The 25,000-nt window shown below is 55.5% G+C and overlaps 2 protein-coding genes across 2 annotated transcripts in view; one reads left to right on the top strand and one right to left on the bottom strand.

Moving 5' to 3' along the window:
* The window catches only part of PTSG_07567 (dynein heavy chain isotype 7C), a gene marked incomplete at both ends in the record, with an annotated part of 26,991 nt that extends 5,182 nt beyond the window's left edge, over positions 1 to 21,809 (bottom strand). The window contains 52 exons of the mRNA XM_004991306.1: positions 1 to 4; positions 173 to 484; positions 997 to 1,159; positions 1,385 to 1,515; positions 1,835 to 2,023; positions 2,212 to 2,426; positions 2,664 to 2,810; positions 3,158 to 3,374; positions 3,565 to 3,664; positions 3,885 to 4,122; positions 4,365 to 4,815; positions 5,080 to 5,343; positions 5,510 to 5,683; positions 5,934 to 6,060; positions 6,219 to 6,952; positions 7,184 to 7,479; positions 7,689 to 7,833; positions 7,988 to 8,085; positions 8,232 to 8,307; positions 8,560 to 9,141; positions 9,285 to 9,407; positions 9,630 to 10,080; positions 10,305 to 10,446; positions 10,625 to 10,703; positions 10,964 to 11,763; positions 12,572 to 13,336; positions 13,516 to 13,653; positions 13,896 to 14,181; positions 14,402 to 14,513; positions 14,759 to 15,000; positions 15,158 to 15,327; positions 15,614 to 15,764; positions 15,986 to 16,162; positions 16,357 to 16,437; positions 16,574 to 16,672; positions 16,831 to 16,914; positions 17,059 to 17,134; positions 17,292 to 17,377; positions 17,576 to 17,734; positions 18,039 to 18,146; positions 18,313 to 18,394; positions 18,547 to 18,638; positions 18,861 to 19,050; positions 19,208 to 19,287; positions 19,539 to 19,716; positions 19,862 to 19,931; positions 20,158 to 20,231; positions 20,392 to 20,543; positions 20,742 to 20,859; positions 21,071 to 21,178; positions 21,481 to 21,578; positions 21,801 to 21,809. The exon at positions 1 to 4 is cut by the window's left edge and continues 80 nt beyond it. Of these exons, the coding sequence (XP_004991363.1) occupies positions 1 to 4; positions 173 to 484; positions 997 to 1,159; positions 1,385 to 1,515; positions 1,835 to 2,023; positions 2,212 to 2,426; positions 2,664 to 2,810; positions 3,158 to 3,374; positions 3,565 to 3,664; positions 3,885 to 4,122; positions 4,365 to 4,815; positions 5,080 to 5,343; positions 5,510 to 5,683; positions 5,934 to 6,060; positions 6,219 to 6,952; positions 7,184 to 7,479; positions 7,689 to 7,833; positions 7,988 to 8,085; positions 8,232 to 8,307; positions 8,560 to 9,141; positions 9,285 to 9,407; positions 9,630 to 10,080; positions 10,305 to 10,446; positions 10,625 to 10,703; positions 10,964 to 11,763; positions 12,572 to 13,336; positions 13,516 to 13,653; positions 13,896 to 14,181; positions 14,402 to 14,513; positions 14,759 to 15,000; positions 15,158 to 15,327; positions 15,614 to 15,764; positions 15,986 to 16,162; positions 16,357 to 16,437; positions 16,574 to 16,672; positions 16,831 to 16,914; positions 17,059 to 17,134; positions 17,292 to 17,377; positions 17,576 to 17,734; positions 18,039 to 18,146; positions 18,313 to 18,394; positions 18,547 to 18,638; positions 18,861 to 19,050; positions 19,208 to 19,287; positions 19,539 to 19,716; positions 19,862 to 19,931; positions 20,158 to 20,231; positions 20,392 to 20,543; positions 20,742 to 20,859; positions 21,071 to 21,178; positions 21,481 to 21,578; positions 21,801 to 21,809 (10,243 nt within the window). The remainder of the gene's footprint in view (positions 5 to 172; positions 485 to 996; positions 1,160 to 1,384; positions 1,516 to 1,834; positions 2,024 to 2,211; positions 2,427 to 2,663; positions 2,811 to 3,157; positions 3,375 to 3,564; positions 3,665 to 3,884; positions 4,123 to 4,364; positions 4,816 to 5,079; positions 5,344 to 5,509; positions 5,684 to 5,933; positions 6,061 to 6,218; positions 6,953 to 7,183; positions 7,480 to 7,688; positions 7,834 to 7,987; positions 8,086 to 8,231; positions 8,308 to 8,559; positions 9,142 to 9,284; positions 9,408 to 9,629; positions 10,081 to 10,304; positions 10,447 to 10,624; positions 10,704 to 10,963; positions 11,764 to 12,571; positions 13,337 to 13,515; positions 13,654 to 13,895; positions 14,182 to 14,401; positions 14,514 to 14,758; positions 15,001 to 15,157; positions 15,328 to 15,613; positions 15,765 to 15,985; positions 16,163 to 16,356; positions 16,438 to 16,573; positions 16,673 to 16,830; positions 16,915 to 17,058; positions 17,135 to 17,291; positions 17,378 to 17,575; positions 17,735 to 18,038; positions 18,147 to 18,312; positions 18,395 to 18,546; positions 18,639 to 18,860; positions 19,051 to 19,207; positions 19,288 to 19,538; positions 19,717 to 19,861; positions 19,932 to 20,157; positions 20,232 to 20,391; positions 20,544 to 20,741; positions 20,860 to 21,070; positions 21,179 to 21,480; positions 21,579 to 21,800) is intronic.
* A 319-nt stretch (positions 21,810 to 22,128) lies between these two features.
* Positions 22,129 to 25,000, top strand: part of PTSG_07566 (uncharacterized protein) — a 6,845-nt gene continuing 3,973 nt past the window's right edge. The window contains exons 1-4 of the mRNA XM_004991305.1: positions 22,129 to 23,702; positions 24,007 to 24,152; positions 24,411 to 24,503; positions 24,817 to 25,000. The exon at positions 24,817 to 25,000 is cut by the window's right edge and continues 17 nt beyond it. Coding sequence (XP_004991362.1) covers positions 22,277 to 23,702; positions 24,007 to 24,152; positions 24,411 to 24,503; positions 24,817 to 25,000 — 1,849 coding nt within the window. The 5' untranslated portion in view covers positions 22,129 to 22,276. The remainder of the gene's footprint in view (positions 23,703 to 24,006; positions 24,153 to 24,410; positions 24,504 to 24,816) is intronic.

Genomic DNA, 25,000 nt, shown 5'->3' with positions numbered 1-25,000 from the left:
ACGCCTGGCGACACAACAACAACATGCACGTTGAAATAAGCAGCATCACGGAAAACCACGCACACAACAGCACACAACGGCGCACAACGACGTCACCCACCTCCGCAACCACACACACACACACACACACACACACACACACACACACACACACACACACACACACACACACCTCTGCAAATTTGAGGAGGGAGGCCATGGGATCAGCGCCTGGGGAGAGGACGAAGATGAGCGGCTGTGTGCAGATGGAGTCATTGTACGACTTGCCAAGGTCAAACGGCGGCGGCTCTGTGAACTTCTGCCCAAGCTTGGCGTCCACGAAGCGGCGAGCGAGCGGCACAGCCTTGTCCGGGCGCAGCACACGCACGAGGATCATGCGCTGGAACTCGCTGAGGTCGCCCTGCCATGGCGCAGGCAGCTCCTCCGTGTGCGGCAGCTTGCTGTCGTAGATGTACTGCCACTGGCCCGGGTCTTGCTCAAATTTCTGCAAGGATACAGTAGAGGGGGCGGGGTATTGATTGCAATTGGGAGGAGTGTGTTGTGTAAGTTCTGGGGTTGCGCATGGGAGGACCAGCCAGTGGAAGCAAAGGAGGACAGAGGACCAGCCGCGAGAGGACTCAGGCAAAAAAGCTTGCAGCAAGCAACATTGCCCAGAACGAAAGTCACGGGTACGAACGCAACACTGACGTCACGCCCAACAAGGCCGATCTCAATCGACAAACACACACAAACATGCACACATACACACGCACGCACAAACACAAACACAGACACAGACACAGGCACAGGCACAAGAAACAGACACAGACAGACACACACACACACACGGACACAAACACGCACACACACACATACACATACACACATACGCACGCACAAACACAAACACAGACACAGGCACAAGAAACAGACACAGACAGACAGACACACACACACACAAACACGCACACACACACATACACACATACGCACACACATACGCACACAATAACAGACCTCGAGGAAGCCAAGCTTCTTGAAGGCGGGGAGGTCTGACATCCTGCACAGCTCGTCCCACATCTTCTGTTGGATCCAGGGCTGATCCGGCTTGGGCCGCTTGTTGTCCAGCCCAACACCGCCCGTCAGGAAGAACATCAGCTCCGTTTGCTCAAGCTGAGACCTAACAGGTGTGATGAGCACATGCATGTGTGAGCGTGAGCTTGGTCGTGAGTGTGTGCATGTTTGCGTGTGCGTGTGCACAGAACAGTGCGCGTGCAAACCGGTGGAGCAATTGAATCAGGCAGATTGATGCAAATACCAGATGATATCCACAGGACACCGTAAGTTACACCAAACCACACAAACACGCGAAACACAGCTCTTGTCTTCGCTTTTCAGCGCGCACCTTGACTTGAGGAGGGACGTGCAGAGGAGGAAGGCAAACAGAAGCTTGTCCTTCTCAAACAGCGAGCGGCAGACGTTGCAGTAGAGGTTGTACGTGAAGTGGTCCGTCAAATACCGCAACCGCTTTTCCAGCTGATGGCAGTGACATGGGTCGGCGTGTGCCCGTTGGCAAGATGAACGCACACGTTCGTCAGTGAGTGGAACCAGGGTGTATGCATGTGCATGGGCAAGTGGCGCAACAGTTGCTTCGCACGCGCACGAATCCTGCCAGGAACAGAAGGGACAAGGCACCCACACATGTGTAATCACACACACACACACACACACACACACACACACACACACACACACACACACACACACACACACACACACGCACGCACGCACGCACGCACACACACACACACACACGCACGCACGCACGCACGCACGCACACACACACACACACACCTGTTTGCTCTTGGTGCTCTGAGCGATGGAGGCGAGGTAGAGGTTGACAAACCAAGTGAGCGAGTACTGGTACATGGGGTCAATGTTTGCCAAGTCGGCAATGACGAAGAAGAGAACGGCAGAGTGGGAGGCGACGGGCTTGTACCCACGCCGGTTCTCGCTGATCTTCTTCTGCGTCGCCTCAGCAGCCTGCAGGCAAAATTGAAAGGTGGACAACACAGTTTGTCGATTGTGATGGTTGTAAGCACGGGCTGAAGGGCGGACTGACACGGCAGAACGGAGTCAAGCAGTACGCGCAAACCCCAAACCACACACACACACACACACACACACACACACACACACACACACACACACACACACACACACATGCGTACCCGCTGCTTCTCCTGGATCTGGTCTGAGAGAATCTTTGCGTCATCAAGCACTTTGATGGCGTCTTCATCCTCCAAAATGTTGCCCTCGGATGATGAGAGCGTTTCAAGGATCCTGGCCTCAATTTCCTTCAATTGGCGCTGGTTCTCTGCAGAGACGACAATCAACTTTTGCCGCTCCTCCTCCAGTGCCGGCTGCTCCTTTGCAACAACCAGACCTGACACACACAAGAAAACAGTAACAACAGGCGAGGAAGAGGGCGTGTTCATGAGTGACACGCGGTGGTCAAGAAAGAGTTGCAAAGGGAGGCAGCGTGAACATGCACAACATATGCTCAACATTGAGACTACATTGCAGCAGTTGTAAGCAAAAGCCCGTCGTGTCGTGTCAGCCAACACGAAAAAAAAAAAAAAAAAGGCGACACGAGAACAAAACAGCGCGCGTGACTACGAACCGAGCAGCTGGTCTTCGAGGCCCTCGAGCGTGATCATGAAGTTGATGAGCGTGACCTTCGTCGCTGTCTCGGGCAGGTAGTGCGGGTTGGGCAGCTTGGTCGTGATGTAGAAGCGGAAGTCCTGCGAGTACTCAAGCACGTTCTCGCCTGGCGAAGAGTTTTGGTTTCGTGGAGGAGGGTGGGAAGGTATCCAAGCAGAATGAGCGAGGTCAAGACGTGAATGAGCACGGAACACACAAACTCGGACATGTGTAGGCGAAGGCAGATGTACCCGCAACTGAATGAATGTAAATGAACGAAACGCTCAATGCTCGCACACAGACACACAGACACACACAGACACACAGACACACACAGACACACACAGACACATACAGACACACACACACAGACACACAGACACACACAGACACACACAGACACACACACACACACACACACAGACACACACAGACACACACACACAGCGAGGCAAGGGCAGCGCGATGACGTACCGAGCTTGATGCACACAACACCGCCCTGCTTGAAGGTGGACTTCTGGAGTAGCGGCTCGAGCGCAGGGTCAAGCTCCTCGCCAACATTTTCCAGCAGGACTGGCGTGCCAAACTGGATGGCGTTCTCAAGGGTGCGCATGAACGTCCCATCTGTCAGCTTGATGGCAGACAAGTTGTTGTCCTTCTCCATGTTCTTGATCCACTTGTTTGCTTGGCCCTGTTTCCATGTGGTGGAGGCGGGAGCGAGAGGCGAGCGAAAGGTGAGAGAGGATAACGCGCATCCATATGTGTGTGTGTGCATAACGGATTGGGTGCATGTGCGTACGGGTGAGCCAGTGCGTGCGTCCCCCTCTCATCGAATCTCCAGTCCTTCCATTGCCCATCAACCCCCACCACCGCGCACTCACCTGCGGGTCAATCATGAGTGGCCACCGCCGTGAATTCTCCAGCATCACGCCGTTGTCGACAGAGAAGCCGTCAGTGGGCAGCCCGTCAATGTTCCACGACCTGCAGCGTGGAGGTGGTCGGTGAGCTTGCACCAGCATAACACCGTGAAACGCAAACACACAGAACAAAGAGTACAAGCTGCACACACACACACACACACACGCACAAAACACAAAAACAAAAAACAAACAAACAAAAAACAAAAAACAAAAACAAAGTACAAGCTGAACACACAAGCGCGCGCACATACGCAAACGCACACACATACGCACACACGCACCTTATCTTGACTGGGTTGCCTAGGGTGGTGCTGAGGCTGAAGTTGTCACTGCAAGTGAGCTTCTGCGCGCGGCACTCCTTGACCCACTCGATCACCGTCTCTTGGCGGTACACGGATGTGTACGGGCCAAGATATGCAATGACGCCAGACGACACGAGAATGTCGCCCGTGAGGTTGTCGTAAGCCGCCTGCAGCGACTCTGCTGCCTCGCTCCACCGCTTCTTCTCACCGCCAAGACCTGGTTGTACGTGCACGCGCGTGTGTGAGGGGGTGTTGCGTGTGTGAGGGGGTATTGCGTGTGTGAGGGTGAGGGCTAATCGTGGCGCTTGTCGGTCACCCTTGAGAGGCGGGGGAAAACAAAACACAAACATAGGCAGGGGATCGGCGAAGAGAACCACAAATACACAGACACACACAGACACACACACAGACACACACACAGACACACACACACACACACAGAGCAAGCAGCAAGCGCACCTCCGATGAGCTTCTGTGCCCTGTCGAGTTTCATTGCACAGAGGTCAACCTTTGCCTCCAAGTCCTGCTTCTCCTGCACCTTCTCCTCCAGCTGCTTGTTGAGGTTCGCAACACGGTCTTGCACGGCTTTGAGCTCGTCGCGTTTTTGCTTCAGCACAGCAGAGAGCTCACCCACCTCCGCCTCCTTCTGCTTGAGGGCCTCTCGCTTCGGCGCCACGACCTTGGCCACGCGGTCGTAAACCTCCATGGCGCGAATCCACTTGCACAGGCCCTCCGCAGCGCTGGAGGCTTTGGCCACCTTCTCCGGCACAAAGTTCTCGTTGGGGATGTACTTGTCGCGAATGATGGCCATGGTCTTGGGCGGGATGTTGTCCTTGTCGTAGTCCTTGAGCGACTGCAGGAACTTCATGTCGCCAATCATCTTCTTCGCTGGGCCCCAGTAGTCAAGTTGCTGCACACACAGAGAGGCAAAGGGAGACGAAGAACACGCACACACACGCATACAGAGAGACATTCACATTCAGGAGACATCCACAGAGACAAGCAAAACAAAACCAGAGGGAAAAAGTGAGCGGGCGAGCAGTTGGTGAAACAGAGGATGTGTGCGCGCGCGAGATGAATTGAAGAACGTGTAAGTGTCAGAGGGCAGTGCACGTGCCATTTCAATCCGATAAAACGAAGTTCACACACGATTGCCAAGACACGCGCAGCTCACCTTCTTGCCGGCGCTGTCTGTGATCTTCTCTGGCTTGACGTCCTTCATGACGCACACGGCCTCCATGACCAGCTTCACACCAGCCGGCGGCGATTTCATGGTCTTGATCACGTCAATGTCGGGCTTCTTCAGCGTGTTGAGGGCCTCCAGTGCCGCCTCAAGCGCCGGCACGGCCTCTGCAAGCAGCTCCTCGCACTCGTTCTTTTCCTTCTGCGCAATTGCCGTCTTCTCGGCCACAAACGCCTCGTCCTTCTTGACGTTCACCTGTGTGTGTGGTGCAGTGCGCGCATGTGTGAGGGTTTGGTACAGGAATGAGAAGACGTACACCGTTTCACGCTGACACGACAAGGATCAGTTCGTTCTGCTCACGCCAACACGCAAACACGCACACACATACACATGCAACACAGGAGCACTGCACCATGCGCACCTCGATGGCCGCTGCCTCTTCAGACTCCTTGTTGATCTGCTCCATCATGTTGGCGTTGTCCACCTGCGCCTGCGCGAGTTTGGGCTGCAGGTCCTCAAGCTCCTGTCGCATGGTGGCTACCTGGCTCGCAGCAAACTCAAGCTTGTCAAGGCCAGTCGTGTACTGGTTCTTCACCTGCACAGCATAGGGCATGGAAAATACATGTGAGCGTGTGGCAGGCCGTATTGGGATGTGTGGCATGTGCGCAATGCAGGCGTATGAATGTGGCCACAATACGAAGCATAGAGCGAATAAGTGTAGAGCGAATAAGCGTGGTGTGCATATGCCTGTTTGTGTGTGAACGTGTGTGCGTGTGAATGTGCATATGCGTGCGTGTATGTGCAATTGTGTGCGCGTGTGCGTATGCGTGTGCGTGTATGCAAACCTTCATGATCTCGTCTCGCTTCTTGCCGAGCAGGGACTTGAAGGCCTTGACGAGCTCAAGGAAGGAGGTTGGCGTGATGTACGTGTGTCGGTGCAGGTCGTTCAAGAACCGCTGGGACAGCGATCGACTGTGTACATGTGCGGTGGTGGTGGTGGTGGTGGTGAGGGAACATGTGAATTGTGTCGTCGTGCGCAGCAGGTGAGCAGTCACGTGTCTCAGAAGACAGAAACACGCCAACACACACACACACACACACACACACTCACACTCACACAAAGCCCTCACCTTGAGATGTCAAAGTACTGGCAGAGGTTGACGACGGCTGCCTTGTCCTCATCCGACATCTCGATATCGGCCACGAATGTTTCCGCCACCAGCTGCAGGGCCTCCGCAGGCCACGGTTGGAACCAGTCAATGGTGCAGCAGTTGACCAGCGAGGGGAACATGCGCAGGCGGTTGCGGAATGACGAGCCGATGGGCGAGAAGGCCAGCACAATGTGTAGGTTGTCACGGCAGCGGCTGATAAAGTAGGCGTACAGGTCAACCGGGGTGAGCTCGGCAGAGGGGTCAAGCTCCTGCGCACTCGGCCGAACGGCCTCGCAGATTTCGCCCTTCTCGTCGGGCGGGAAGATGTTGGCGACTTCGCCGCTGTTCAGCAGCGCATCCACGTCCTCAAGCATGCTCTCTTGCTTGATCTGTGAGTCGGAGAGCAGGAACACGGTTGGCTTGTCCTCCATGCCGGCCTTCCTCATCAGGCGCTTGATGTCGTCCATCCACTCCTCGTCACCATACTGCTTCGTAATCTCGGGCTGGAACACGGCGTAGTCGGCAATGTGCGCGGCGAGACGCGTGACGCTCTGCCGGCCCGACCCGCCAACACCCACGAGCAAGGCATGGCCGCCAGCTTGCTTCAGCACGCGGCTGATGCGGCACAGGTGCTCAAGGACATAGCGGAAGATGATCAAATCCATCGGTGTCTTGTTGATGTTGTTGTACTCCTCCAGCGCACTCTTCACCGTCTGTGTGGCGTGTGGGTGGTGCATGTCAGTGAGTGCATGTAGGTGTGTGTGTGTGTGTGTGTGTGTGTGTGTGTGTGTGTGTGTGTGTGTGTGTGTGGTATGGATAGTCGGTGAGTGAGTATTGAGTGAGTACGCAATGCGAGGCGTGTGAATGTGACAGGATGTTAAGTCGGAAACACCCGCGTGCGTTGAGACAGGTCACACAACCATGCGCCTCTGAATTTCACGCACGTCTGTCAACGCGTCCAGATCCTGCAGCTCATCATAGATGCGGTCGTTGGAATCGAGGTCCGCAAAGTCTCCAAACATGAGCTTGCCAAAGTCGTGAAAGTCCATCTTGCCGCGCTCGGGCTTGAGTTGCTCAAACACGCCGTCAAAGGACAGCTTGAACTCCGACTTGACGGTGTCTTGCACGAGCGAGAAGAGCCATTGACGGTCGTTGTCATCAACAAGGCGATCGCCAAACACGCGCAGCACCTCGTGCGTCCACAGCCGGCACATCTTGTTCTTGTCGCCAGCATGCGAGCCTGGCGGGAGTTGAATCATGCGTACATGGGCGTGTCAGTGTGCGTGCGTGCGTGCGTGCGTGCGTGCGTGTGTGAGTTGAGTGTGAGTCATGGATTGTGGAGTGCGTGCATGAGCATGCAGCCGCCTTGCCTCGGCATTTCGAGCGTCAGCAAGTATGCAGCAAGAGGGGGGGGGGGGTGTGCGTGTGTGTGAGTCGACAACACTGCACCTTTCATGAGGACGATGCCGTTCACAACGCGCGCGAAATCGCGGAGGTTGAATGTGTAGTGCGACTTGGCCGGGGTGGGCAGCAGCGATGCAATGGCGCTCTTGTACACGTGCAGCGTGGCCGACACCAGGTTCTTCGTAAAGGCCTAGCATGATATCGTTCATTGTTGTTGAATGGCGTGGGGGAGGTTGTATGTGAGCACGTACGCTTGGGGAGGGGTGGTGGTGGTGGTCAAGGGCAACGGGCGAGCAAGCGATCCGCCTTCCCTCATCGCGCATATGCAAACACAAACACGTCACCTGCAGCTCCATGGAGAAGTGGCCGTCTTTGAAAGCCTTTGTCAGGATGGTGGAGAAGATGCGCGTCATCGTCTCGTCATCAAACTCCGTGATGGACACTGGTGGTTGAAGACAACAACCGGCCCCAGGGGAGGGGGGGGGGCGAGGTTAGAACCTTGAAGTGGGAACGAATAGGCAAGACAGGCAGGCAGGCAGGCAGACACTCGAAGGTTTTTGTTTTGTGCATCTGAGCGTGTGGCCGTACCGAGGTTGACGTGGCGAAGCATGCGAGTTGTGATGTGGTTGCGGCCGCCGCCAGGTGGACCCATCGCAGAGATGAACTGAACGCGTGTGCGCAGAGATGGTGTGCAACTGTGAGCTGAAATGTGGTGGCATACTCGTGAAGATAGCCAACTCCACAACAACAAGAACAGGAACAAGAACAAGAACAGGAACAAGAACAAGAACAAGAACAAGAACACGAACAAGAACAACATTGAACGAGAAGAACAAAATATAACGAGAACAAGAAGAAGAGCGTCACCACCACCACCACCACCACGACGACGACGACGACGACGACGCCGGCTCACCTGCACGTCCTGAAGTTTCATCTTGGTGGTGTCCTTGAGGTCGTACCAGAAGCCGTGGTCAAGGAATTGGCGCAGCAGCTCAATGGGCGGCTGTGCACCGTACACCTCGACGGCGGGCATGTTCAGGTCATCCACAAACGCAATGCACTGCTTGCCCATGCGCGGGCCAAACACACCCTTGCGCCGCTTGTCGAGCTTCGACATGATGAAGTTTTGTGTCTGCGTCGACGTGGTTCGCGCAGAGAAGGTCAGGAAGAGCGGCACGAACGTGTCCTTGTCCAGCTCCTGCATGATCTTCTCCTTGATGTACACGGACTTGCCCGTGCCCGTGGGCCCGACGAACAGCAGCGGCACCTTGTTCTTGATGCTGATGTCCATGAGGTACTTGTACCGGATGGTGTCCATCGTCGGCACAATCGCATCCTTGAGCTGTTGGCCCGTGCGAAGTTTCAGGTCTGTTGGGGCAGTTGCAGTCCACTTCATCCACTTGCCCTTGCCCTTGAGCTCAAACAGGTAGTCGTACACCAGCCCTTCCTCCGGCAGCGTCACATCAAACTTGACCGGGCACGGGTACTCCTCGTTCTGTGTGTGTTTCAGGGGGAGAGGGAAGCGTATGCACGTGAATGTTGTGCAAGAGGAGACAGAGACATGTGGGTCACATGGATGAGAATTCCATCAATGCACAATGGCGTCGCACACAACCACACACTTACACACACACACACCTGGTTGGAGTAGAGCTCGCGGAGGAACTGGTCAAACTTGGGGCGGCCCGTGTTGTCTGTGCTGGCACCGAACGACCAGATGAAGCTGAATAGAAACACGCCCTTCACCCACCCTTCCAGGATCTGGTGTGACAATGACAGGGATGGTGGTTGACACAGTGTGACTGCATGCGCAGGAAGGCGAAGAAGCAAGGACAAGTAGCTCGCGTGCGCACGCAAACTCTCTCTCACACACACACATGCACATACACGCACGAGCACCAATACAAACACGACCATACACACACACACACACAAACACGAATACAAACGCACACATGCACACGCTACACAAACACCACACACCTTGACGTTGCTCTCATTCTCGAACTCGGACTGCATGGAGCTGTCGAGAAGGCGGAAGAGCGAGTGCACAAACATAATGTCCGCAACCTCAACATACTGCCGCAGATGCTTGCGCACAAACTCCACACCAGCCGGCACAAACGTGTCCAGGAGCTGGCTCAGCAGATCCCTGAGCGCCTGAGAGATGTACTCCGGTCGCGTCTGCAGCCACGAGTCCGCATGTGGGCGCCAGCCCAGCTGTGACGGCTCAAGGTAGATCATACCGCAACGGGACACGGTGGCTGGCGATGCCTGGGACAGGTCCATTGTCTCGAAGATCATGGACATGGTGTCGGAGAGCCCGATAATCTCACCAGACATGAGGCACAGCTTCTTGTTGTCGTCGAGCACGGTGTTCATGTTCTCAATCCACACGGCATCAACGGGGCCATCAAACACCGTCCACTTCCTTCTCACACACACACACACAGGTGGAGTGAGTCGGTGGTGTGACGTGAGGGGAAGTTGAGTTTGGGTGGAAATGGAGGAGGAATAAAGGAACGAAGGATGCGTTCAGGGGATGACGACAACAAGGGTACCGAACACAGGAAAGTGTGCCCTTGATTTGCAAACAGATACAAACAAATACAAACATAAAACCACAAAACACCAAACATCATACACATACACACCCACCTTGTTGGGCTTGGGTCGCTTGCGAGCATGCGGAAGGATGTGGCAAGCACGCCGTCTGACCACTCGTGAGAGACGGGGTCGAAGCTGCCGTACAGCTGGCTCAGCGTGATGGACTTGGGGTTGATGATTCGATACTCCACACCTGCAAACGCACGTGGCAACACGTCGTGAGCAGGCGTGAAATTGTGCAAATCCCACAGCAAAGCATACACTACACCCAAGCAAAGCAAGAGCGCACGAGCCCAACGGCTTTCACAGGTCCCACAGCACCACCACACGCGTCCCCGATTTCCATTCAAGCAGTGGAAGGGGCAACCCACCGCGGTACAAGGGCTCGTCGTCGTCCTGCATCTCGCCGGCATGCGCCTCCGCCAGCAGCGACAGCGACCGCGCCAGTACCTGCGAAGCAACGCCGGGTGCACGTGTTGAAATGGATTGAGGTGAGTGATCAGCAGTGAATGGCGCACGTAAAGGACACACACACACACACACACAAAAAATAAATAAAATACCACGCTACGCGAAAACGCAATCAATAGATGACAAGTTGGCACAAACACGCACGCACAGTGTGTGTGTATGTGTGTACATTCACAGATGTGCACACGCACAAACACACAAACACCCCCTCCCCCACACACACAATGCTGGTTGCGCACCTTGAGGACGGTGGTCTTGGCGGCAAAAGGTTCGCCGACGAGCATAAACCCGTGACGAACAATCATCATCTCGTACATCTGTGCAAGCTTTTCCAGGAAGGTGTCTGTGGCCTGCAGATCACGCTCTTTGCACACGGCGCGCGCCGTGCTGAACAGCTCAGAGTAGTCTGGCTTTGGCAGCTCAACACCGGGGAAGAGGTCGGAGATGATACCGTTGAAGAGCGGGATGTCATGCGAGAGGAACTTGGGCAGGTTGACGTCTACGATGGCACGCAGGATCAGAATGCCTTCGTCTTCCTCCGGGTACGCAAGCTTGAGGTTGCCGGCAGCGGACAGCACAGCCTTGACGGCGCGCATGCCGTAATCGTAGTGGAACTGCGACGACAGCTGCTCCGAGCACAGCTTGTATGTGGTGGTGATCTTCACACTCATGGGCCGCGCGTTGACAAAGCCAAACGAGTAGAGCATAATCTCAGCGATCATGGCGTAGTCTGGCACCATCATGGCCACGGTGCGGAAGAGCACCTTGAGGTTGTCTGGCAGCTCGGAACGGCCGGCGTAACCGGGGTTCATGGTGATGTATGAGTTGCACTTGGGGTTGAGGCTCAGCTGCGTGCCCTCAAACATAAACCGCTCCATGCCCGTCTCCACGGCGCGCTGGATCTGCAGAATCTGCTGTGCAACGACAGAGAGCACCTCGAGGTCGATGCGGTTGAACTCGTCAAAGCACGCCCACGCGCCGGCAGAGGCAAGGCCCTTGAAGAACTTGCCCATCGCCTTGTAGTCAAGACCATCGGAGCCTGGTGGAGGTGATGGTGATTGTGGTTTGGGGGGGGGGGGAAGGGGTAAGACGGTGATTCATGTGTGTGAGAGAAAGGCATGAGGTGACACATTCAGGCAAGATACAACAACACCACCACCACCAGCAGTAGCAGCAGAAACGACAACAACAACAACAACAACAGCAACAGCAACAACAACAACAACAACAACAACAACAACAACAACAACAACAACAACAACAACAACAACAACAACAACAACAACAACAACAACAACAACATCATCATCATCATCATCATCAACAACAACAACAACAACAACAACAACAACAACAACAACAACAACAACAACAGCAGCAGCAACAGCAGCAATGGCAAGTCAATGACGTTTGACAGAAGAGTGTGGACTTACACTAAGGGATGGTAGAACGGAAGCGGTGTGGAGGATGCCGGTCGGATGATGGTGGTTGGGATGTGAGGAGCGAATGGGCAGTAAACAGAGTTGTGTGTGCATGAGAGAGAGAGCTCGACAGCTGATGCGAGCAATCCCAAAGTCATATCTGAGCACACCTAAACATACAAGCGCAAAGACACGCACACACATACACACACGCACAAGAGCATTTCCTCAAGCGGAGCAAGCAAACGTACGCTGCGAAGAAAAAAGTGGTGTTTGAGGGTCAAGGGCAGCGGCACAAAGACAGGGAGGGTCAATGTGAGCAAGTGTTCGTGGAAGACCAAACACAGGACGTGCAAAAACATGCAATCACAGTCGCACACAAACTTGCACACGCACACACACACAACCATGCACACAAACATAAACGTGTGGCGTACTTGAAGACGACACACTGGACGCTGAGGGCCTTTGCGAGATCTTTGACAGTCTCAGTCTTGCCGGTGCCGGCGGGGCCTTCGGGTGCACCGCCAAGATGGAGGGCGTATGCGCCAATCAGCGTGCGGTAGCAGCGATCTGTGAGCGGCGTGACGACGAGGCGGAACGAGTTGCCCAGGTACTCGTAGCCGTAGTCGCATACGGAGTTGATCATCTTGACCATTACCTGATCGTTCTCCCAGTAGTAGCGCAGCTGGCACAGCCACTGGAAGTCGGCGTCGCTGGTGACGCCCTTGTTCTTGAGGTCAATCGTCACATCGCGCGCGTGCACATCGAGCGTGACCAGGGCACCAAGCGTCGTACGCACCTGCTTGGGCAGCTTGCCGCGCACCAGCGCAACAATGTCCTGCAGGTCAGACTCAAGCTTGTCGCAGTAGTCGGCAAGCCCCTTTGGGCCCGCGCGGATGGCTTCGTGCACGCCCGTGGTCCAGTAGGTCTGGCCGACGCAGATGACAACCTGGCCCGGCCACTGCTGCACCCACTCCTTGCGCTCCGTGCGCGTGTATGCCTCGAGCGCCATGACAATCTGATCGCGCACAGAGCGACGCATCATGCCCTCAAGCTCCAGCAGCCACTTCTCCACCTGCCCACGCGCTGCTGCGGTGGAGATGGTCTCTGTCAGGTCCACGTTCTCGCCCTCGGAACTGACCATCGTCTGGATGTCAAGCTCGTCAGTGAACACGAGGCGCCGGATGCCTGCAAAGGGGGGGGGGGGAGGCAGGGAAGTTATGTGTGTGCGTTTTTATATGAGTGAGTGTGTGTGTGTGTGTGATTGTGGAGAGCAGGGCAGACACAACTCCCGTGTTGAGCAAAACCAAAAAGAAAGAGCCTATGTGCGTGAACACACACACATCCCATCATGCCATCAACCGCACCTTCGAAGCATTTCTTGAGGTGCGGCTGCACGCGCTTTGGGTCCTTGGTCTCGGACAAAATCTCCAGCATCTCGTCGTTGGAGAGGAAGAAGAAGCGAGCAAAGAACAGGCGCTTCTTCTCCAGATACTCGTTGAGTCCTAATTGTTGCGGCGAATAAAGGCGAGAGGTGTGAAGGGCAAAAACAACACGCAGTTGGATTGTGAGATTCGTGTGCAGCTGCTGGAGTTTCGGCAAAAAAACAAAAACAAAAAACTACACACACACACACACAAGCACGCACATGAACACGCACGCGTACACATAAAACAAACACGCACACATGTGTGGCAAGCAGGAACTTTCACGTGCTCGTGTGTGCAAGTGAGCGTCGCTGCCGAACCTTTGAGGATGAGCTCGAGCATGTCGTTTGCGCTGTTGACGGTGTCGAGAAGGCCGTCAATGCTGCATGTGGCGAGCACGTGCGGATCGTCGCCGCAGTGGCCCATGATGCGCCGGAAGGAGCGGTCGACCTGCGTGAACAGGTCCCCCTCCTTGGGCATCTGCGCCATGATGTCTGGCGAGCTGAAGATGGGCTCGAGGTAGAGCCACGTGGCCTGGACCTTGAGCAGGCCGTCGATGATGTCTTGCGTCGTCACCAACAGCTTCTCCCAAGCCGTGATGCGCTCCTACACGCACGCACACACGCACATGCAGGATGGGGAGGACATGCACATACAGGATAGAGGGACATGCACACGTGAGCAAAGGCACATGTTGTGCAGAGAAGAGCAATGTTCAAGGAAGCGTGCATGCACACGCAGATGAGTGCGTTGTGCGAGCGTGTTGCAGAGGTGATACAGGCGCACAATGTTGGCAGGAGCACGAACAGCTGGGGTGACACTGCACCTGGAACGGTTTGATGAACGGGGAGCTGCGCATGGTTTGGGTCTTGACGAGGTGGTCGTCCAGCATGGTCTGAATCTCATCCACACTCGACAGGATATGCACACCAGTGTCTCTGCATACACAGGTGAACATGGGTACGACAAGCGTGTGAGGACACGCGGGAAAGGCCGTTGCAGTGGCACAAGGCCAAAACGCACACACTCACACTCGCATAAATAACCATACATGTGTTCATGTTAACATGTGTTCACACGCACACACGTTCACAAACGCATGTTCACATACACATGTGTTCACACACAGATGTTCACATACACATACCCCTACCCCAAAACACCACCATCATTGTCCACACACCTGTATTCTGTGAGGCCAAACTCCATTGGTTCCCACTCCGCGTGCATGCGGTCCATGGCCTTCTCCAGCGAGTACTCCTTCGAAGCTGCACCAGACACGCCCTCAAGCTCCTCCATGTGTTTCTCCAGGTTCATGTCCAGGAACTGCTGCAACGTGCTCGAGGAGTCTGGCATGATGTTTTTGCCGACAATCTTCGACATCTTTGTCCAGTGGCGCTCTCGCAGCCCGGGGTTGCAGATTACCTGCCGTGGATATGAGAGGCGGTGGACGTGGCACGTGTATGTGTGAGTGTGTGTTGCTAAGTGTATGTGCGCATGTCTGTGTGTTTGTGTTTGCGGTTGCGTGTCAATGCCAGCAAGCACCGCACCGCAGCCACGGCATCACAACGGCCCTTCTTACCTGAATGAGGTTGCTGTGCTGCTTGAACGACTGGACCTCCACCTTGACGTTGTCGCAGATCTTGTACATGTTGGTGTCTGCGCCATAGCTCTTCGCCTTCTTGTAGAACTGCCGCCAGAAGTCGTCCAGCTGCTCCAGCACCTTGTCTGGGTCAAGCTCCGTAAACGGGCCTGTCATGGTGCAGCGAAAGCGACAGTGAGTACAAGAGGGGATGTGCGTATGTATTTGTGTGTGTGTGTGTGTGTTGTGCGTTGTGTGTTTGTGTATTTGTGTGTGTGTGTGTGTTGTGCGTTGTGTGTTTGTGTATTTGTGTGCGCGTGCGTTAGTGTGTTTGTGTGTTTGTGCGTGTGTAGTTGCGTGTTTGGACGTTTCACAAACAGCTTGCAGAGTAAACGATATCAGTGTGTGTGAGCGACATCAGCGTGGTGGTAGTGGTGGTGAGCGGGTGCGGCTCACCCTCGAGCCAGCGGCGAAGCGTCTTCTGCCAGGTGAAGGTGGTGGAGAAGAGGGAGTCAAACGGTTCGCACTCGAAAAGCAGTTCTTGAATGGCCGGGTACTGGCTCGGCTCCCAGCCAAACAGCTGCTCCTCTTTGTTGATGAACGTGACCTGCACATACAGACAGTCGTATGGATGTGATGAGTACATTTGTGTGCGTGTGGAGCACGCGAGTGCGTTTGTGGTTGAAGGACCACGGGTGAGATGCAACGCGGAACTCCGAATCCACACACATTCAACCATGTACACACACACACACGTTCACACACTCACGCGCGCGCGTTCACACCCAACTCACACCCACGTACACGTGCTCATGCCGGACACCGCACCTGTGAGGTGAGCTCGTGGAGTTTGCGCTGGAGCGACTGCACCTCCTTGACATATGCGCCGATGGCCTTCATGTCATTTGCTTCCTCAAGCTCGGCCAGGCGCTTGCGAATCTTCTCAAGCTCAAGCAGCACTTTCTCCTTCTTCGACATGAGCTGCTGCTCCGTTCGCGTCTTCACCTGCGCATGTGTTGGTGTGTGTGCGTGTGCGTAGGTGTGAGCGTGTGAATAAGAATGTGTGTGTGTGTGTCTGTGTGTGTCAAATTATGTGTGCGCGCGCATGTGGCGCAGGCTGCAGCCCTTCAGCACGCATTACCAAGCCCACAGCCACCACGAAGTGAACACCACAGCACATTTGGGAGCAGCACACGAACCCGCTCCAGCAGGACGGCGTTCTCGTCGAACACAGGCAGGATGCGCGTTGGCCACGTCACCGTCTGGCTGTTCAGGTTCATCTGCACACAAGGAAGCAAACAAAACAAAACAAAATAATGCACAGTTGTGTGAGCGTTGGGTGCACGTTCACGGGTAACAGCCACAACTCGAAGCAAGAGAACAGTGATGTGCGGAGGGCACTGACGGTTGCTGTACCTGGTCTGGGGCGAGCTCGTATGTCTCGAGCAGGAACGCCATGCGCTTCTGCCGCATGGTGATACGCGTCTTCAGCTCCTCGAGCTCCTCAGCCCGCACCTGCACGCACGCGTGGCAATGATACGTGGTGGTGCATGGTGAGTTGTTGTTGTGGGGATGGCGAGGCGGAGTCATCGTTGGCGATTGAACAAAAGGTGCTCGGGCGCAGAACCAACATGTCGACTCTTCCCAAGTAAACATGTGTGTGCGTGTCGCACCTTGTCCATGTAGGCCATGAGGGCGAACATCTCCTTGCTGTCTTCGGGCTCCGTCAGCGCTTTCTTCGAGATGGTCTCAAACCGCTACACACACACACACACACACACACACACACACACAAGCACATATGGCCGCACATGTAAGCAGTGTGAGATCCTGACCAATGACACCATCCATGCATTCATCCCCATCACCAGCGCCACGCATGAAGCCACAGTCGCGCGCACCTTGCAAATGTCGCGGCACTCTGCAACGTGGCGCTCAGCCAACGCTTGCAGCAGACGCGTGGACAGCTCCTCGCACCTGAACAGGCAAGCAAAGTTTGGGGTGTTTGGGGAGGCATTGCGAGACATTGTGAGGTATTTGAGGATTGCGAGGGAGAGTGGGGTATTGGGAAGGACTGTGCTGTTAGCTGAGAATCGCAGCTTTGTACATGTGTGTGTGTGTGTGTGTGTGATACCTGGCGATGAGGGCGTCGCGGAGCTGTGTGCGGTTCACCTCGACAGATGGACAAGACACGTGGTTGCTGAACTCAAGCAGCTCAGCCTGGCATGGGCGAATGCATTGGTTTGGATGAGTTGAATGTTGAGGAGGCGTGGAATTGGGTGCATGGCAGAGCACCCAGTGTTACACACATTGTTGCACACATTGTTGCACACACATTGTTGCACACACACACACACAATCGCAAGGATACAGAGGGTGCATAAGACACCCCCACGACAACACACTTTCGACGCTCACCTTTACGGCGAGGACGGATGCGTGCATGTCCTTGAAATCGTCAAAGGACCACTGCTCGGCAAGGAACTCCTCAATCTCTTCCTCCTTCTCGCCATACGGCAGCAGTGCCTCAAACCGCCCCATCTCAGCCAGCGTCGCCTGCACAGGGCCTACAAGCTCCTGCTCGCGGTGTGTAGTGTGTGAGCGTGTTCGTGTGTTCGTGTGTGTGTGTGTGTGCATTTGAGTGGTTACATGCGTGGTGTTGGTTGTCGCTGCGACGGCTAATTGAATGCGATCCCAACAACAGCGACACCTCATCCAAGCACTCGTGACCACACACACACACACACAGACTCACACACACACACACACACAGACCACGTACGCACACACACACACACACAGACTCACACACACAAAGACCACGTACGCACACACACGCACGTATGCAACGTGCACAAAGTGCACCCCTCCCCGAGCTGACCTTTGCAAAGGCGGTGAGGCGCTGCTTTGCTGCGTGGACACAGGCCGGGTCAAGCGTGATCTTCAGCGGCTGCGCAGTGCCCGCCAGCCAGCTGCGAATCGTGATGATCTGCATAGATGACGTGTGGTGGGCGGTGAGCGGTGGCAGGTGATGGCAGGTGAGCGGTGGAAGGTGGTGATGGCTGATGATAAGCGAAGGGGGTGGGGCGGGAGGCGACACGGAGAGAATGGTGAGTAAAACCACAGTAATGCATGTGCGCAACAGGAGCCCACACCTCGTGGCAACTGTTTGTGATGCTGTCAATGGTGGCTGTCAGCTTGGCCGTGACCTGCTCCAGGGACGGTTCAATTGCCATCCTGCACCGCCAACCAACGAGTAACCAAATCATAATGTACCAAGTGAGCAGGCAGAAGGATAATTGTGCAAGTGTAGAACATGTGGTGGTGCAAGTGCAACTCTTCGCGCGCGGTTGTAAAGAGTGGGAAGCACGTGCGCAGGGTAATCGCACCCTCCGTCTGCGAGGACGAGCTTGACAATGAATGTGGGCATGTCTTCCAGCCCAGACGGCGTCAGCTCAACCGAGAAGTCAGTCATCATCTCCTGTTGATGGGGGGGGGGGGGCGAGGTCGAACAACATCACAAAGGCATCAGACACTGCATGGCGAAGCACCAGAGTTGACACACACTCAACACAACACAGTGCACAACGAAATACACAACACACAAAACACACACACACACACACAACACACGCACACACACACACAACACACGCACACACACACACACACACAAACACACACACTGGCAGCGGCAACTGACCTGGAGCAAGGTGCTGAGCTGCACCTGCATGAGGGCGTCTGAGGACGTGTAGAGGTGATCGATTTGAGCCTGATCAAGTGGCGGCGGCCCCGTGAGGGAGAGCTGCGACGTCGCCGTGGCTGCCAGCTTCTGCCGCTGCAGATTCGAGTCGAGGAACGTCGCAAACTCATCCACAATCTCCGTGTACCACCTGATGTAAGCGGAGGGGTGCAGAAGGGGTGGGGGGGGGGGGGTGAGCTGCTGCTGCAGCGAAGAAAAAACGAGGTAATGCTGGTCACATGCGACACACACTCGCCCACAAGCGCACGCAAGCACACGCACACACGCACGCACACACAGGAACGCACGTCATGTTGAGCTTCTCGATGAAGTTGTCGCAGCACATGACAATATCCTGCGCAAAAGACTCGGCCGTGTACAGAAACCCCTGCAGACATGCGAACAAATCACGCCAACCACATCAGCAACAGCAAGACAGTGGGGTGAGCCAAGGTGCCAGAGTGCAATTACCACACAGCATTGACAAGCACCCACTCCAACGCACACACACCCACTCACACTCACACACACACACACATATACACACATATACACACACAAAACACACAGGGGCGCGAACCAGCTTCCCAACAGACAACACATGCTTGAGTGAGTGTGTTTCAGCACACATACACACACCTCGCTGCGCTGCTTCGCCGCGAGCTCTGTGCACGAGATGGGCCGCTTGCCAAACGTGGCCGTGTGCCACAGCGCCTTCATGCGCAGCAGCAGCGGGTGTGTGATGTTCAGGTGTGTGGATAGCGCGCTCATGTTCGCCTCAAACCGGCCCCGCCACGGCGTCGAGAAGTCCTTGCCCCTGCAGTCCGCGTCGGCTGCGTGTGAGTGGAAGGACGATGGAAAGATGGTGGAAGAAGGATGCCTCTTAGAGCAACACGCATGCATGCACACCCGCACACACGACAAACACAATACAAGACACGCATGGCAGCAGCAGGACTGACTCTTCAAGAGGCGTTGGGCGGATGTCGTCCTCAGCGTCGATTCCACTTGGAGGCCGAACCGTGTCCGCAACTGCACACACACACATGATGAACGTGAGGGAAGGTTGATTGCAGTGGCGTGCCCGAAAGAAAACACACGCACACACACACACACACACACACACACACACACACACACACACACACACACACACACACACACACACACACCACCACCACCACCACCACACCACACCACACCACCAGACACACACACACAATCAGCAAAGGCATTCCATCGCCGCTGGTGTTCTCACCCATGAGGCGGCGCAGCACCGAGTCGTAGCCCTGCTTCACCTCCTCTTCCAGCGCCTCGTTCAGCGCAACCATCCTGCACACAAGGTGCCATTCGCGACCGCAGGTCAGGGCTGTACACGTGGCGGCGCGCACACACACACACACATACACAAACCATAAAACACACATACACGCACAAAGCACCCACATACACCCCTCCCACAGGCACATACGCAAGTATACGTGGGACGTACGCCTTCTCGTGTTTGTTCCGCTGCTGGCGAGGGATGGTGTGGTGGTTGCGCAGTTTCTCGGGAACGCGACCAACGATTGACTGCCACGTGTCATCGCCCATGCCAGGCACTTTGCCCTGCATGGCCATCTCACGCCGCCGCTGGTAGCTCAGCTGCACAGAAGCGCACGTGCGTGCGTGCGTGTGTGTGCGTGTGTGTGTGTGTGTGTGTGCGTGTGTTGTGTGAAGAGAAACAACAGTGCATTGACAATGAACGGTGGTGTGTGGCGCCGACAATTGCACATCCACACGTCGCACATCCACACATCATGTGCTGCGAGTTGCATGCGAGGTTGCTGTTCCACAACGCACCTTTGCTTTGCGGGCTTCGGACATCATTGTCTTTGGCAGCTCCGGGGGAGCGCTGCCTGCTGGGCGGCGGCGCAGCGTTTCCTCCGTGCTGTAGTCAACCAGGGCCACCTGATCCGCGCTGTCGTCACCCAGCAAAGCACGTGCCCAACGGAATGAGGGGGCGCATGGGCATAAACGATGCTTGCACAGCGACAGTTTTGCCGTTGTCACTGTAATCCCTGACCCGTGCCAACCAGCGGGCCTTCACAGAAACACAGGATATACAATCAACACACACACACACACACACACACACACACATCGCAGCGTTGCTTTGTGTGAACACTTACACCAGGTGTTGGAGCATTTGCCGCTGCGCTGTCTTCTGCTTCCATTGTGTTGTTTGCTTCAGGGTCTGCTCATCTGCGCGGGTACCCTTGCGCTGCTCCAGCTGCCGCCTGCATCATCACCACCACCAGCAAGATGTGGTCATTGGCGCTGTGTCAGTGCTCTCGGAACGATCGAAGACTTTGAATCATGTGGCGGTTTGCTTTGTGGTGCGTTGCATCGGCACCGTCATCAAAGGTGCACCAGCGAGCCCGCAGCAGGCCATTCATCCCACGCACTCCGTGAATAACCGCACAAACACCCGCTTGCACGCGCAAACGCATGTCCAAGGTGTCTCCACCCGCATCTCCCCCCTTCTTCCTCCCTCGAACACACACACACACACAAGCAACACGCCCCTTGCTCACGGCACCTTCTTGCTGTGGACATGTGCAGGTCATCTGGTCTTGGGATGGGTGGCAGATGCGGCTTGATGGCAGCAGCAGGATCACCGCCGCGCCTCGATGGTGGCTGCGCAACGGAAAACAACAGCAGCGCACAAACGACGCATGCAAATACACACGCCCAGCAGGGTAGATCGTCACGTCCTGTCAGAAGCACTGCCGACAAATGCATGCGCACGCACACACGCACACACGCACACACGCACACACGCACACACGCACACACGCACACATACACATGCCAACCACACACTGTTCCACCCACGACACACACACAAGCATCACGCACCTTTGGCATCTTGTGTGCCACCGGCCGCTGCTGGTGCTGTCTGGGTTGTTCTTCTTGTTACTGCTTCCTCTGCTTCCTGTGCTGTCAGTTGAATAGGTTGCGTCTGAGCGAGCACCCGGCCAAGTGTCTGGCTCTCTGCACCCGTGTGTTTGTGGGGGGGGGGGGCTGAAGGCCGAAGCAAGCACGCACTTGATGTATTGTTGGTTGAACGTTGTTCTGTGGTTCTTGGCAACAACAAACTGCTCTCGCTCGCGTCTTGGGTGTTGTTGTGCAGGAAACCTGCTGGCCAGCTGTTTCTGAGAAGATTTCGGGTATTATTCTACAGGTGGTTTGCCATATCTTCCGTAGAAACACCGCGCGCTTGGAAACCAAACAGCTCCGCCAAGATCGAGCGAGCAACAAGAGAGACACCAGCCAACAACACCTAACAGCGCACACACGCACATACACAAGCGTCAGCTGGGGTGTGCGTGAGGATGAGCAGCAACGCACAGGAAGAAGAGGTGGAGGTGGCAGAGGATGCGCCTCCTGCGGAAACCAGCACGGCTGACCAAGATGCATCACAGCAGCAGCAGCAGCAGCAGCAGCAGGATGGCGATGACGCCGAGGTAGCGGAGTCTGCTGAGGAGGCAAAAGGGGCAAGCGACAGCAAGGCAGAGGACACGCAGGATGGTCAAGGAGAGGCAGACGCTACTGCAGAGGAAACCATCGCTGAAAGTGACAACGAACATGGCGGCGACAATGCCCGTGACAACGACCAGCAGGAGCAGGAGCAGGAGAAGGGGGAACAAAACGGGGCAGCCAGCAAGGAGGAAGAGGATGAGCCTCCTGAAGATGCCAGACCAGAAGGCGCAGCGCAGCAAGACCAAGAGCAGGAACACGAACAGCAGAGCGATTCTGCTGGCGATGACAATGACAAGGCCATGGAAGAGGGTGCTGCCGATGCGGCTGATGATGAAAGCACGGCCAAGGAACAGGCTGCAGACAACGTGCATATTCCGACAGCACCCGCGGCAGACAGTGACGACACGCAGGGTGTTGAGGATACCAAGAAGGAAGCAGCAGAAAACAACGGCTCCGGAACACAGAAAGGGGAAGCTCCAGAAGAAAATGGAGAAGGAGAAGGACAGGCTGACGAAGGACAGCAGCAGCAGCGAGGAGAGGAGGAAGAAGAAAACAGCGGCGAGGGAGATGATCATGGAAGCGATGACAACGCGAAAGAGACGAAAGGCAGTGAAGAGGAACAAGAATCAGCAGCAAGCGAAGGCGACACGTCAGCAGCTGTTGCGACGGAAGGTGGTGAACACAAAGCCACTGGCGACAACAACGACGGCGATGACGGTGATAGCGTGACGGTGTCTGCCAAGCCGTCGGCGCCAGCATCAGCGTCGTCCCGCCGGCCAACCTCCATGCACCTGGACGCAGACGGCGGCGACCTTGGACCGGAAAAGGCAGAGCTGCCTGCACCGCCAAGCAGAGGTAGCGATGGCGCTGACGATGGTGACGATGGTGACGATGACGCGGGTGTTGTTGCACAGCGTGGATCAGAGGAAGGGGAAGAAGTCCCAAAGGGGACAGAGGACACGGAGGAGGGCGAGTCGCAATCGTCAGCAACAGAGGCAGCAGAACCAGAACCAGAGAGCAGCGTCAACAACCTCTCGGCCATTTCAGAGGCGCCGGAAGAGGAAGAGCAAGACGGGGAACGTGCCAGCGCTTCCCGGGATCAGCAACAGGAGGGGCACAATGACACGACTTCTGATGGTGCATCTGTATCAGCAACAGAGCAGACCACAACAGAGAGTGCCTACACACAGGCGGGTGATGATGGCGATGCTGCTGTTATTGGTGAACCGGGAGAGATTCAATACTCCCAACGACAGCAGATTGTCAAAGTGCCCGCAGGTGTGTGTGTGTGTGCGTTTATGATTTGTGTGTGTGTGTGTGTTTATGAGTTGCGTGCGTGTGCGTGTGTGTGCGTGTGTGTGTGTCTGTGTGCGTGTGTGTGTGTGTGCCGCTGCTACTGCTGTTTTTGCTTGACGTTGTTGAGGTGTTTTGGGTAAGATCATGCGCGGATGTGCGTATGTCTTGGCGGCAATCGCATGGGGTCTGTCCACGTTGCCCTCACCTTGAGTGCTGCGTGCACATCATCCCCTCACCACCACCACCACCACCACCACCACATCTCCATTGCCATGACGATGATCAGACGATGGCAGCGACCGCCTGTTCAACATCACAGTCTTCACTGCAAACGTCACGAAGCCGTTTCTCGGCGGGTTTCGCCACAAGAAGACCGGTGTGGAGTATCACAACGCTTCCTCACAGACCCCGCGCAAGTTCCGCATCCCAAAGGTCGGTGCACGCATGTGTGTGTCTGTGTGTGTGTGTGTGTGTGTCTGTGTGTCTGTGTGTGTGTGTCTGTGTGTATGTTCGGGCATGCACATATGTGTATGATTAATGCAAGCATCCCCTGTTGGTGTTTTGGAGTTCGTTGCTGCCTCTTCTCATCAACGTATCCATGCCGATGGTCACGCTTCTGCTTGTGGACGTACGAATGGACTTATGTGTGTGTGCACGTGCCTACACTTGTGTGTGTGTGTGTGAATGCAGACTGAACGGTTTACGCGGACAACACAGACGGCGATTCAGCGCACACATCCAAAGTTTGCGACGCAGACGAGCGTGCACACAGCGACGCAGATGGTCAGTACCACCTTCCACCTTGCTGATGGACGTGCACTCACTCATAGATTGTTGCCATCGACACCGAGGCTCATTTCATATGTTCACACTCACTGTGACACTCACTCACTCACTCACTCACACACACTCACACACTCACTCACACTCACACAAACACTCACACACTCCCTCCCTCCCTCCCTCCCTCCCTCACTCCCTCACTCACTCACTCACTCACTCACTCACTCACTCACACACACACACACACTCACTCACCCACACACTCACTCACTCACACACACACACACACATGCACTCACACACACATCAAAAGACGAAGGAGGGTGTGTTTGTGACATCGCGTGAGGACAAGATCATTGTGCCGACCAAATACGAGACCGCGGCAGACAAGCACGCGCGCGTTGTTGCGGCGGTGATTGTCATCCAGAAGTATTATCGGCGCTGGCAGGCGAAACGAGTCGTCGGCAACCTCAGATACGCGCGCCACCAGTACCAGC

The sequence above is a fragment of the Salpingoeca rosetta genome (assembly GCF_000188695.1).
Source record: "Salpingoeca rosetta unplaced genomic scaffold supercont1.20, whole genome shotgun sequence".
NCBI classification, from domain to species: domain Eukaryota; class Choanoflagellata; order Craspedida; family Salpingoecidae; genus Salpingoeca; species Salpingoeca rosetta.
The sequence above is the reverse complement of the archived record's forward strand: the minus strand, read 5'-3'. Positions and strand labels throughout refer to the sequence as shown.